A 15173-nucleotide genomic window follows, 5' to 3' on the forward strand; every position below is an offset into this window, starting at 1 on the left:
CAGGGATGAGGAGTCGACGGTGACATTTTGATTGCCCGTCCGCACGGCCGCTTCCCGCTTGCCGATCGCAAGAACGACGGCCGGCGACGGTTGATCTACAAAAAATTCAGACAAAGCATCCATGTCAACATTCATTGACATGTCAGAGAGCCTGTCATCAGGAATGCCTAAAGAACCGGCTAAATCCGAGCCGTGGGTTAGATCCGTACCAGTCTTGACCTTCTTGGATAGAGGGCCGGCTGAGACCTTCTTTTCCCCGGCCTCGGTAACAGCGGCAGTAGGCACTGATTCTTTTCTCTTCTTCGAAGAAGGAGGAGCCTCCACAACGGTGACCTCCTCTTCAACATCGACGACTACCACCTGCTCCTTTTGGACCACGGGGATCGAGGACTGAGCCGGAGTTGACGCCGTTGCCGCCGTAGACGTTGTCGCCGTAGACGTTGTCTTTGGTCTACGGCGCGGCACGTTACCAGCAATCTGCGCCTGAGCCGCCGTCACGTCCAGTGCCTTCAACTGCTGACCCATAAGCTCGTTTGGGGCCGGTCTACGATCACGTGGCAAGGCCTTGGGATGCAGCTCAAAAACTTTCCCGTCCTCGTCAAGTCCCAACCTCTTGAAGATCTCCGCAGACAGATCCTGGCCAAATCGGTCTGCAAAAGAAACGAAGCAGGAGTTAAACAAAAGAAATAAGCCAAGTTCAAATACAGAAACATAAAATGTAGAGATGGGCCTCACACCGACCCCACTCACCCTGGTTGAGGGCCGGTATGAGGCCGACGTGGCAGAGCAGCTCATCCTGAAGAATGATCTGCGTCGGGGGCATCCATCCCTTCGGCGTGCCATCCTTCTCAGCCTCAAACAGCTGCATTGCCCGCTTTTCATCCTCATTAAAATAGACCCTGCCGACGTCCATCTTAAGCTTACTCCGGGAGACATATTTGTCATGCTCCCCCTTACTCTCGCACCGCAAATTGACGCGGCTTTGGAAGGACCGAGGCAGTGGATAATCCTCCGGAACCTCGACGTATACCCACCGCCCCTTCCAGTCCTTGCAAGATGTCAGCTTAGAAATGGTAACATAACCCGGCTCCGTCTGCACGCTGTACCACCCCGTGCCACCGAGGGTAGATGGCCGAAGATGATGAAGCCGGCGGAAGAGGTTCACCGTTGGGGCCTCCCCCTTGAAAAGACATAGCCACACAAAGCCAATAATCGTCCTAACGGCCAACGGATGCAGTTGTGCCACGGCGACGTTCATAGCTTTAATGATGGCAGCAACGTATGCATTCAGAGGAAACCGGAGCCCATACTCCAGGTGTCTGATGTACACGCCGATACAGCCCTTGGGAGGGCAACAGACCGCCTGACCCTCCTCGGGGATAACAATTTTATACCCCCTGCCGAAGGAGTAATGGTCTTCAAAAAGATCAGGACCGGAACAACTAGCGAACTTATTCGTCCAAGCACGATCAGGGCTGATCGAGCAGGCGTCGCCATGATCCAAGAGCTGCGGCTTCTCTACGACAGAAGGGGTCGCCTCCTCCTCATCATCATCATCAATACCCTCCAAAAATTGTTCATCAATTTCAGGAGAAGGCGACTTAGGACCCCCAAACCCTATCGGGGTGACGACCAGTGGCTCCTCTTCATAAGGATGCGACGGTTCACCCCCCCGGCACAGAGGTACTGGGTCCAGCATCAGCAGAAGACATGACAACAATTACTTAGCAAATAAAAGTTAAAAAATTTGTTTGATTACCTTGGAAGGAAATGTTACACCGAGTAACGCTTCGAGAAGTTAGAGAGAGAAAGAAACTCTTCGAAAAACTAGAGAGAAGAAATTTTTTGAGAAAATGAAGTTTTGCGGTCAAAATGAGGGGCACACTGCTCTATTTATAGAGCAAAGCCCATTCAATTGACCAATCAGAGCAAAGCCCATGAAACGTCCACCAATCAATGCCAAGCCACGTGTCAAGCATGCAGCCACGGAATGTCAATCGACACACAGTAACCACTCTTCTTTGACACGCTTCCTGATATCTACTTGCCAACAGCCAACGGCCAGCTGATCAACCAAGCTTGGCAGCACCGGCCGGGGGCAATCAAAAGCACACGGCCCTCAACCTTGGTCTTGGCCATCGCCTTTTTCTTTTCCACATTAGATGTCCATTACACATCCATGTGGAGGGGGGATATGGTACGGCCTGAACAGAACAGAGCCGATGGAGAAGAAGCCGGAGAAGAAGTTCAACTTGCGCAGAATACGCTCAACACTCATCGCAGGTCCATACCACGACATAGACTACGCTGGGGGCAAATTGATGGGGCATATTCTGCACCCGCTGACCGAGTCAACATATTGAGCAAGGTCAAAGCCAAAAGACAGCAAGTCAACGTATTAGACAAACCTAACCGATCAGACTGTCGGCTGTCACTTGGGTCTCGGCTAACCAACTAGCCGGAGGCATATCCGCGTACTCACATCCAGTCCCCTCGGCATGAAGTCAACCAGGCCTGCCGGCCTGCCATGGGTCCCTCGGCCGAGGGTAGAACAGTCTTTTCACCTGCTCTGACACTTGGCCACTACGTGACAAAAGGTGAAAGTCTATAAATACTCCTCAATCCTCATTGAGAAAACGATCCGAAAACTATCCAATAATCCACAATTCATCACACAATTCACTAATCTGGTATAAACTCCCTTATCTCTCTACAATATACTTGGCCAAGTAACACACAACTTAATCTCTTTAAGTTTACTGACTTGAGCATCGGAGTGAGTATGCTCGGTACCAAGCCGAGCCCTCAGTTTGTTCATCTTTACAGGAGAGACCGAAAGGAAGAGACAAGCAACGACATCATTCCACAAGCTTACGTGGTCACAAAACACTGCTCCGAAATTACACCCGGAACAGTAACAGTTACAATATGATGAAAACTATAGACATTCATAAAAAAGAAGATTACACAATAATGATGCTCACATACAATATCATCATTCACAACCATCAAGAAAACATCATAGAAAAAGGCCGTCCACAACCATTAAATGCAGTGAATGAATAACATTAAATATAAATTGTTGAATAACCAGTGACTATAAGTGTATACAAAAATAACATAACTGGTAACATCTGTCTACGAGGATAAATTAAATGGGTGTTTTCTTGACAATGAATAGAAACTCAGATTCACAAGGTATTTCTAAAAACATTAACCATGTCAAATTCATCATTCATTCATGAAACTAAACTTAAACACAAAAAAAAAATCCAAATTTATGTGAATCATATAATTAACAATAATTCACATATTAAAATTTTTTTATGCAAATCCAATATAATCCATCAACAAAACCTAGATCTATAATTCTATACACAAAAATTAACAACTTTATTATTTTCAAACCATAATTTTTTTCTTTAATATAACAATTAATCTCTCATGTGCAAGATCAATAGTGAATAAGTAAATTAAAATAGTTGATTACCTAGAAATGAAATAATCCTGAAGCTTCAACTTTGTTGATTTAGATCTGAACTTAAAAGGCCTAAATTAGGTTATAAGCTTTAATGAATGTGTTAGATAGAGACTAGAACGTGATAATGGTAAATTATGATAGAAGATGAATATGAGGATGATTTAGATATGGACGGAAGAAAATTTGGATGCTTTGAATATGCATGAAAGATAAATTGATTAGATTATGATGAAAAGATTTGTTGATTCTTTCAAAAATAAGGCTAGAATCTAGGAGTATAGATTAAAATAATGTATCAGATGTGATAAGGTCCTTTATTAATAAAAAAATTAGGTGGGTTAGATAGTAATAAATGCACAATTATGTCCATTTGCTAGTTGGTGGGTCTTTTTTGCATAAAACGGTTTATTTGGCCCGTCTTAACATTTCAGACGAATACCTCCGTCTGAAGTAAGAATTTATGAAAAAACAAAATAAAGTTGACCCTGGAAATTGAACTTGGGTCTGCATGTTATAAGTCTCCTACACTTACCAGAGTTACCACTACACTAGTAATATTACATTGTATATAAAGGGAACTAACTGGTACATATAGCTGAAATATTTGGGTCATGTGAGAGTAATATTACATTGTATATAAAGGGAACTAACTGGTACATATAGCTGAAATATTTGGGTCATGTGAGGACACTTGCCCTCACTTTCCCTCCCCCAGATCCGTCCATGCTCATCCGCAAAGATGTTTATAGGTTGATTTTATAATCAGCCTAACGTCCTTACCTTATCAAAAAAAAAAAAAAAAAAAAAAACTAAAACTCTACAGTAATATCTGACATTAGATAAGGGCCTATCCAAGTGTTCAACTCCGTTTTTGTATATAAAATAACCATGTTTTCGCGTAATAATTAGGTTAAAAGATCTTGTGTTTATGTTAGATGGTCATTGTTTGCTCCTCCTTCCGTCGCAATCATTTGTTTACCTCTTTATTATTGTGAGGAGTATCTTAATCAAAGGTAAACAAATGATTGTGACATAGAGAGTATTAGAGTGTGTTGCGGTATGAAATAGCTTATAAGGCATCTAATAATCTTAAAATTGATTCATGTTTTATATCTCGCGAATAAATTGTTGAATATGTTGTTAATTTTGGTACCTGTTACTTTCTTATTTAACGATACCAAAAGCGAGGTTAGAAGGGGAAATCTTCCCTTAAATGATGAAATTTTTGACATTTTTAGTTAAAAATTCATTTTTTAATTAGTTTACCTTAAAACGGTAATAGCCCTTCTCCGTGAAAATTTTCGGCCCCTAACAAAAAATCCCGATTCAAGGGAGAGAGTAGAACCGGATTGCTAGAGGATTAACCATAGTTGTGACTAAATACAAATAAACGTAACAATAGTTATGATAAAATACTAACAAATCGTGGCAAAATTTTAGTGAATTATGGTAAATTTATATATATTGTTGCAATATACATATATTTTGGCAATGGATTTTATTGCTTACTAAACTAGTAAATAAACGGCTAACCTTGCTTAAGACGGCACTATCTTGTTAACGTAATAAAGGATAACAATTAATACTCAACGTATTAACCTTAATCATTGCCCCTTAGACAAATGTTTTTGTGTTAATTGCACCATACTAACTCACTGCAATTGATATATTATGAAGGATTATTTAATGTGAATACTCCAAACTATTGGTGTGTTTCTTAAAATACTACAACCTCTATTTTAACTACCAATATACTCAACTTTTACACTTTTCTCTTTAACTAAAACATGTGGAAGGGCTACCTACTATACTGGTTTCTTATTTTTTTTAATTTTTTTTTTTAAAACTCTTCTCTTTCTTGTAGTATCTTCATCTTCTTTATGCAAACCTAGTTAATCTTTCTTTCTTCTCTCAAACACTAAAACTCCAAAGATCTCTCCAAAACACCATTGATTTTCTGTATAAAGAATATGAGAACAAAAAAATTCCTACACCCATGTCATACATACACTTCTCATACTCCAAACAAATACACTTCTCTTATTGTAAAAAATCAGAACACCATTAAAAGTAAAAAACGCCTCCATCATCTATTCATCTGCTTCTCCACATTTTGCATTCAACTCCTTAATCTCAAATTTTCTACCCATCGTTTTTTTTCAAAGATCAATCTTTCTGTACGATTATTCCCCAAAACTTTAAAAAAAAAAAAAAAAAAAAAATTCAACCGCATAATGTTTCAAGCTTTAGTCAATAATGGAGGCACCTCAAGAACCCTTGATAATTAGGGATAAACAGGAAATGAGAAAATGGTCAAGATCCATGAAAACTCAAGATAAATCAATAGGTTTAGTACCCAACACCAACCAACTCAATCAAAAAACTTGAAATTTCCGAACCCAAATCCAAATTAATCAAAAAAGTCGTTGAATTACAAAATGAATTGAAAAGTTTGAAGCAATACAACATATGTGTCATCAATTTTCCGATTGGTAATAAGTAAACTCGGAATCTTTATGGGACATTCTAATTGAATAAATAACATTGGTGGTTTCGGTGAATTAGAGAGGAAATTGGGTTGAAAAAAGGTTATTTAATCAGCTATTGTAGAATATTTCTGGGTTCATTGCAGATTTTGAAAGATAAAAAGGGAGGATGGGGTTTACAGTAAACAAGATGTCTATAAATGAAAACGGAGGAAAATTAATTAATCAATTATAATTAAAGGGGAGAAATGGTGGAAAAATTAATAACGGCCAAAGTTAATGGACCTGAAATTGGAGGAAGGAGAAGTTGCAGCTATGTAAATGGAGGAGGATTGAGTAGAATTATTATAAAAATAAAAGTGGGACATGTCAATAGAGTTACCGGCTATACTCAGTTAAAAAATAGGCAATTTTAGTAGAAGAAAATGAGTGTAAAAGTTAGGTATATTCATAGTTAAAATAAAGTTTAGAGTATTTTGGCAAGGACCCCAATAGTTTGGAGTATAGCCATTAAATAACCCTATTATGAAAGCTATATCTACGGTTGACAAGCTAACTCCTCAAAGCCGGCAAACGACGCAATCTTTTCACAACAATATGTTAAAACTTTTAGACCTTGAGAGTAAGAGTTCATAAGCTTAGAAACAAACAGTTCACTAGATTTTCGATTAAAAGCGATAAATAGAGATGCATACCTGGAAGATGTAGAGGCTATGCCCAGGGATCAAAGAAAATAGTGGGAATGTGTTGAATTAGTGGCCAATCTTCGCCATCGGGCTCTTTACATCTCTTCTCCAAGTCTGGACAACCACTTATCCAAATCTTTTGTAGAGATTTAAGACCATGCAATGTCTCCAAAAGTGTCAATTTCGGGCAGCGAAAAATCTGAAGGTTCTAAAGCTGAGAAAGGCCGTCGATTTGCTGGGGAAGCGCTGTCAAATCTGGGAGATCATTAATAATTAGAAATTCAAGCGTACTTAAGCAACCAATGAGTAATAATTCAAAAGTACGGAGGCTCTTCAAGCCTTCCCATGCACCTACGCCATCAATCTCATTTCATGCATCCAAATTTTCGCACTGGTAGATTGTCAAATTTTCAAGGGCAGAGAGGCACTGAATCCCCTCGGAAATGAATCTGAGGTTTAAATTTATTATTGGTTTAAAAGAATCCATGGTCAAATATCGTAATAAGGGAGGTGATGAAGTCGAGAACAATGATATTAGAATGGATTTCAGTAACCACTCATGGATATCATAAACAGTCAATTAAGCTGATGTGGCATAAAGGGTAATGTCATCAACTAATTAATGATAATTTGAGTGCTTAAGGGAGTAAATTAGAGCAATAGCAATAGTAGAACTTTATATGAAGTTCTTCATAGGCCATGTCATAATATATCAGCCCCAATTTCTAAGAATTTTTGTTCACAATAGAAGAACTTTATATAAAGTTCTTAGATTAAAAAAACTATAAAATGAATAGTGTTAAATGGTTTCAACCATTTTACAAGGTTATATTAATTAATATTTATATTGGAAGATTAAAGGACACATAGTCATTAAAAAACAACTTCCTAACAAAAATATATTAATTTGAATTTATTAGCTAAAAAAGAACTCTTACCATATGAAACCGATATATGTTTCATTTATATGCTACATATACACTAAATACTAACCACATTTCTCAACCAACCCATTATCTCATTTTTCTTTCAATTTCTTCAAACCCTAAACTTCAAATCCAAAATCTTTGTTAGTTTAAATTTGGTTTATATAGTATTTTGCAAAGATTAAAAGGTTGGTTTGTATTATACTATGGACAATATCAACTAGCCAAACACGGGCCGCTACTAATGCGAGTAACAAACGCACCACTACACCAAGATCTTATATTGTTACAATTCCATTCCAAAAAGTACATTACATCACTTTTACTATAGGCTGCACCATTTATATTACCAAATATAAATGACCAAAAGAATATTGTCTAATAATAAGTAGGATTTTACAAGTCAAAAATATTAATTAAATATATAAAATATTAATCATGATACACTTTATGAAAAATAATTTAAATTTAAAATTTTAAGCAGTGTGTATAAAAAAAACAGAATTTTTAAAAATAATTATTAATGTCATCGCAAAAAAACAATTACAAACAAAAATTAATCATAACACAACATAAGAATAAACTACAAAAAAATAAATTTAATTACAAAATAACAAAATTACTGTAATCATAAAAAAAAGTACAGAGAAAAATACGGATAAGGGATAATTAATATCGTATTAGCAAAGTACAAATATACGATATATGAAATGTATAGCTGAAATTTAAATATACACAATAATACTTAAATATTGAAAAAATAAAGGTGTTAGAGTTAAATAAAAAATTAGTTGAAAAGTAATATTAATTAATTAGGTAGGCTGTCAATACCGAGAATAATGATTAAAGAACAATTAATGAAGGAATCTTGGAAATTAATGACTAAAATCAGATTCTTCAAGTTTGACAAGTGGCGCATTTGAAATGGTGGTGTATGGAAGCCCTACTACACCTGATGTAACTCTAACATCTTCCTCTTATTTTAGAACTTGATTCTTAAAAATAAGAACCAACTTTTAAATGCAATAGAAGAACTTTTAAAATAAACAATGCTCTGAACTACTATTGTTATTGCTCTTAGTTAAGGAAACATGCAATTAATATTATTGCTTAGAGTAAGATTGGACACCTGTAATTAGCTAACACATCTACTAATTATAAGCCATGAGCAATATTGTCTACCCACTAAAATTTAGCTGGCAAAACTGTTCATTCAAAAATTAACATTGGCCTGAAACTAAAAACATGTTCATCTAAGCGGGGTTTTGAAAACCGAAACAAGAAGGTCTTACAGTGGAGAATACCGTCTCAGGGTCTCAATTGGATAAGTGATAACAAAATATGACCAAGAAACGCATTTAAGGCCGGGAAAAAAAGAATAATGCGACACGACTCACAAGATTTACAAGTCCAACGCAAGATTCAACACAAATTAGCTTAAGACCATAAAAAAACTCAAAGAACGATCTCCTCAGTTTTCGCTCGTCACTCATGAGAATTTTGGGTGATTATTGTGCAAAATTGAGTAAAAATCACTCACCTACTACGACTCACGAAAGAGTGCCCGCAAGCTAACGTGGTGTTTCTTCCTATAATCAAGTAGAGATGCAAAAATATGGTAAAAACATGCATAGTGAAGCAATACGGGTTGAAACGAGACAAAGGTCATGGGCGGAAATGGAGTGGTGCAAGCACCATTATGGAAATGTAGAGTTACATAGTCAAGAAGTTGTCAAAACTTTCACCTAACCCAATTTAACACAACAAATGCGCAACTACTTACACCGAACATCTTTGAAAATTTGGCTCACTAGGAAAAAAAACATCAACTTACTCTTTTATTCATTCACAAAATTTTCACCCCTTTATTGATGTAGAAGAGGTATAACATTGACATTAATTCGATACTAACAACTTGATCCACACTTTTCTTTTCATTTATTTTATTTTTTCTTCTTTTCTATTATTCTTCTTCTTTTATGGAGCTTCTTATCCAGCACAAATTTGGTCAACGGACATAAAGAGTTCAATTCTTGCAATGATAGCTCAAACTTCAATAAAATTAGGACTCAAAAAACCCAAAGTGCACGTAACCACAAGCACATGACAACTTCTTAATAAGGAGAGTTGTTTTTGGAAAGTAGTTAATTTTTGAGGATATGCCAAATAAAAAGGCCAAGGCTAAAAGGGGTAGCAAAATAGGGGTCCTAATTTAAAAGGTCGAAACATAAGTGTATTTCGCAATCTGACACTATTAACACATAACAAAATTGCATCAAAATACATGCACAAAAAGGAGTCATCTTTACGATTAAAGGAATAAAGTTACTATAATGTAAGTTATTCACCTTCTGTCAAAAAAAAAAACGCACTCCTTTTGTCCTAATCATTTTACCTTTGATTAAAATACTTCTCACAAAAAAATAAAAATAAAAAGGTACGCAAAATATCAAGACAGAGGGAGTAGACATCCTTATACCAATATATCATGTCTATGATTACTTCTCATATAAGATCATTAAATTATAAGCCACTTATGATTGTCTCAAAATTACTAGAAAAGGATGACATACCAATGGGTTGATCTTGTTGGCATCACTATTAAGGCTCTTTATAGCATCTCGCATTGCAGCCAAATCAACCACAGCTGGTACTCCGGAGAAATCTTGGTAGTGAATAATCATATTTAGACACTGATACAAAGATAGAATAATTAAAAACTTATCTAGCACCATAGTCGAAAAACTTACATGTAGAAGAACACGGGCCGGCATGAAGGGTATCTGAGTGAGCTTTGGGGCAGAGTTTTCCCAATCAATTATTTTCAAACCATCGTCTTTTGTGACATGGAAGTTATCACAATTACGAATTTCAGATTCCAGCAAAATCCGAATGCAGTAAGGCAGCTTGACTGAATTAAGAAGAGAGTTGGACGAAAGTAAAAAAACGTCAGGAGTTGTTGGCATCATTCACAATCTACGAACGAATGGAACAACCAGCTATACAATGATATGAGGGAGGAGCCAAACACACTCTCTCTTGGATCATTCAAAGCAGGTAGGCTGTAAAATTTTTCAAATTCACCGCCTCCTGGCTTGGGTAGAGTGATAAGGATTCCACTAAAAGGATGATCACCAACTAAACAAATACCAACCCGTAAGCAGATATTAGTTTATTTCTTTGGCATATTTTCTACTCCGTATTTGTTAGCCACTTTCAATAATGATCTACATTGATATACCAAAATCTTGTAAAATATTCCAACATCATTTCCTAAACATGAAAACTACAAAGCTATAACAGATCAATTGCATTCACTTATTCCTGACATTAACAAGAGCAGCAAGGTAACTCTCTACAATGATACAAAAATCTAGAAAGCAGGTAAGCTGTAAAATTTTCCAAATTCATCGCTTCCGGACTTGGGTAGAGTGGCAATGATTCCACTAAAAAGATGATCAACAACTGAACAAATACCAATTCGTAAACAGATATTAGTTTATTTCCTTAGCAAATTTTCTATTCCGTATTTGTTAGTCAATTTCAATAATGATCTACACTGACATACCAAAATCACGTAAAACATTACAACATCATTTCCTAACACGAAAATTACAAAGCTATAACAGATCAATTGCATTCACTCATTCCCGACATTAACAAGAGCAGCAAGGTAACTCTCTACAATGATACAAAAAGCTAGAAAACACTATGACAATTTTTATTTCCTGGAAGCAGAAAGAAATAAGTTTGGACACATTTCATCAATTTACACAACAAAAGATGATAGTGCACATACCAAGAAGAGCAGCTGCAGTCATCTTCCTCACAGGTTTCTTTTGCATCATGGACAAGGCGCTCTCGGCTAGGACATCATATATCAAGCCTTTAGTTATTACATCTCCATTATATTTTTAATTTCAATAATATCTCCATTTTCATCTCTCTTTTCTTGTACTTGTGCTAACTCGAATAGGAGTGTTCCTTTAAACCCAAGTAGGTCATCCCTTATCATTTCTCAAAAAGTCTGAAAGTTATTCCCTCCCTTTATGAACTTCAAGTGCTCACTTCTAGACAATAAATCAATGATGCCATTTTTCGTTGACGGAATCCAAGATACGCTCTCAAAACCATGAGCCAAAGAATGAAACTACATAGTTTTAAAGGACACAGCCAAGAATTCATGTTCTGGTCTAGAGTAAAAGTTGGACGGGTTATTGGTAAGAAAGGGTTTCACGAGTTGGCTATCGGTAAAGACATCAAAATACCGAAAATTATACTCAATTGTGCAAATTACCCCATACGAAAAACCACATAATTCCGCTAATGCCATGTCAGTGCCTTTAGGCTTAGGTAATTGTCTAAGCAAATCTTCAGGTCAATGTTGTTAGGATCTGTATCCTACTTTGGATCGATGAAGTTACTAGGATCGAATCGGTAAGATTGGATCATAAGATTCTAAATTACGTTAAAATCTCATTTGTAAATCTCAAAAAACTATAATTTTACCTTGTGTCCACAAATTATTTCAGTTTATAGTAATTTTCTATCTCAAATTATGTAGGATCGAGTCGTATAATCGTAAGATCCTACAAAATTAAGATCCTACCTAGGATCGAGATCGGTCACCACTTTTTGGATCGTAGAATCGTAAGATCCTACGATCCAGATCGGGAGTTTAACAATAATGATAACCATAGTTGTGACAAAATACAAATAAACGTAACAATAGTTATGATAAAATACTAACAAATCGTGGCAAAATTTTAGTGAATTGTGGTAATTTATATATACTGTTGCAATATACATATATAAATATATTTTTGGCAATGGATTTTATTGTTGCTAAACCAGTAAATAAACGGCTAATCTTGCTTAAGACGACATTATCTTGTTAACATAATACACGTGCGTTTGCGGTTCTCTAAAACTTCATCATTTATTCATTTATGCACATTTCACGGAATAACAGGTAAATCTGGAATATCTTCGACGTGTGGTATTCAACACTGACGGACTTTTGTATCCCGACAGTGTTCTTGGCACTGATTCTCTTACAACAATGATTGATGATCTTGGACTCTTGGTGTTGGTGGTTAGGGTGTTGGAGGAATTGTAGCCGAGGCAACTATGCTTGGTCAGGTGTGTTTCATGAAGTTAATTTTCACCGATTATCCTAAGATTATGTGTGAACCAAATTTTAAATGTTGAAAAACTAGATGCTTATTTTAATTCTGATATGGAACTAATTTTTGCTTGTTGAAACTGCATTGTGTTTCTGAAATGACATCTAGATTAGGTAACAATATTACTTTTACTTATTCATGTAGTGCTTTTATGTAAGTAATTTACTTATTTATGTAATGCCTTTTTGATTTGTTATTTAAAGTGAATTTTGTATATAACCCCCTTTTATGTATCGTTTTTTTTTACAAATAACCCTCTTTTAAGTTCATTTTTACAAATAACCTCCTTAATATCACTTAATCCTAAAAATTACCCCCAATGTTGATTACGCTAACGATTTTTATAAAATCCGATCTATATACAATATTACAACTTAAACTTATGCAATGTACCTAAACTACCCTTACCTTACTCTAACACTACCCCACCCAACAAATTCATATTGTTCGGATTTGATGGTGGTCATGCAACGATGGATTGATCCCCTACCCAGATAATGTAGGCAAATTTGAACTCTAGTTTCACAATTTGTTTCGTAAAAGACAATCTCGCGCTTTAAAAGTGTACACATGTCCATTTATATTTAGCTAACAAATGAAGTTGTGCCCTTATCTATAGATGAGGATGCTCGAATATGCGGAGACCACGGATTATGAGCTACAACTCTACAGGCAACCCGTATTTTCAACAATAGCTTGCTTCTCTACTGGTCATCTCCTCTTGTGCGTGTCGAAATGAGGGTTTAATGGATTGATTTGGGACTTGATTTGGGGATTTATGGTTATTCGCATAGACTCTAAACATGAGAGTTAATTTAGGGTTTATTTTCTAATTTGGGGATTTGTCGATTGAGTGAGATGAGAGAATGAATGGGTGTGTTTGTTGGTGGGTAGTATTATAAGTAAGGTAAGGGTAATTTAGGTATGTTACATAAGTTTGAGTCATAATATTGTAAATAGATCGGGTTTTACAGAAATAGTTAGCTTAATTAACATTATGGGGTAATTTTTAGGATTAAGTGATATTTAAGGGGGTTATTTGTAAAAATGGACTTAAAAGGGAGTTATCTGTAAAAAGCGGTACATAAAAGGGGCTTATATACAAAATTCACTTATTTAAATGAGCTTTAAAAAATCAAATTCCGTCATCAAGAGGTGTGTAAATTTTCTGTATCGTAGCCTCGTACGTGACTACGTGCTTTGTTGTTTTTTCTTATCCTCTCATTGTATATATTCCAATCTCAGTACATGAGGCCTTTTGTAGTCTGACTTCAAATTTTTTGTAGGAGTTTGCTCCAAAATTAGTTAGAAGTTTAGAACTACCTTCATATTATTTTGTTAATTAAAAACTAGATTACTATTACTATGGAACACTAAGTTAGTGTGTTTAGTTGTTAGCATTAATCTAGTAATGGGAAACATGGGATACCCTCCACTTAGGGCTAGAGGTTAGCTTTTACGTAGTTTAGATTGTAATGCCTATATAAAGGCTTTGATAATATTGTAATTGTTGAGCAAGTTTATACGATAACTTCTCCCTTATCTCTCGATAATATTTCCCCCTTAGAAATTCTACATTTTCATTGTGTGGTTTTGTTTTGATAGCCGATGAGCATGGTTTTACTCAAAGTCGTGGTATTCAAGATGACTGGAAAATTGCGTGATGGTGTTACAGCGACAGACTTGGTACTAACAGTGACACAAATGCTCAGGAAACATGGTGTTGTTGGCAAATTTGTTGAATTTTACGGTAAGTTTTAGGTAATCCTTGGCAGAGTTTTATTGTTGGTCAATCATTATGGACGAAGTTTTTGTTGCTCTAAGCTTTTATATTGTTTATATGCACACATGTCAGGGTATGAGTCAGTTGTCACTTGCTGATAGAGCCACCATTGCAAATATGTCTCCCGAATATGAAGCAACCACTAGTTTTACACCCGTGTAAAATAATGCACGAGTCTGGTACATAAACATGATATCTACTAAATGCAATGAATTTATAAGGCGCTATTATTGGATATATAAGAGCATACAAACGTACGTAATTAATTGTTCACAATGACAATATAAATAGTCTAGAATTTTAGATTCGACGTACATATAATATATTCTTTCAGTCCTTTTCAATAGTTATGGTTTTCCATTTTTAGTCGTATTAGTCAATAGTTATCGTATCTACTATAGTAAAACTGTATTGTAAATTGCCCGTGTGCATAACTAGTCTAAAACGTTCTACGACTTAATTAATATTATGACCAAAGTAGATAAAATGTGATTAACCCAAAAAACAATTAAATATTGTCAAAATCCCCTAATATATTATCCCATCCAACCCAAATAAAACTCACCCCACGGCCAACCCAAAGCAAACCCTAGCTCTTTAGTTTTTTTTTTATGACTTTCGTCAT

General features: G+C 35.9%; 1 protein-coding gene across 1 annotated transcript; it reads left to right on the top strand.

The window, feature by feature from the left end:
• The first annotated feature begins 12408 nt into the window (after positions 1–12408).
• Positions 12409–14646, top strand: LOC141655040 (aconitate hydratase-like). The gene is made up of 4 exons (XM_074462141.1): positions 12409–12432; positions 12552–12674; positions 14371–14515; positions 14621–14646. Exons 1-4 carry the CDS (start codon positions 12409–12411, stop codon positions 14644–14646), a joined length of 318 nt encoding a protein of 105 aa, XP_074318242.1.
• Positions 14647–15173: the final 527 nt, after the last annotated feature.

The sequence above is a fragment of the Silene latifolia genome, chromosome 5 (assembly GCF_048544455.1).
Source record: "Silene latifolia isolate original U9 population chromosome 5, ASM4854445v1, whole genome shotgun sequence".
Classification (NCBI taxonomy): domain Eukaryota; kingdom Viridiplantae; phylum Streptophyta; class Magnoliopsida; order Caryophyllales; family Caryophyllaceae; genus Silene; species Silene latifolia.

Excerpts from the sequence above, each read along its gene's own strand:
- LOC141655040 (XM_074462141.1), top strand. The coding sequence starts at position 12,409 with ATGGATTTTATTGTTGCTAAACCA. Across the intron at positions 12,675-14,370 it reads TTGGACTCTTGGTGTTGGTG|CCGATGAGCATGGTTTTACT; the intron begins GTTAGGGTGTTG and ends TTGTTTTGATAG. Across the intron at positions 14,516-14,620 it reads CAAATTTGTTGAATTTTACG|GGTATGAGTCAGTTGTCACT; the intron begins GTAAGTTTTAGG and ends CACACATGTCAG.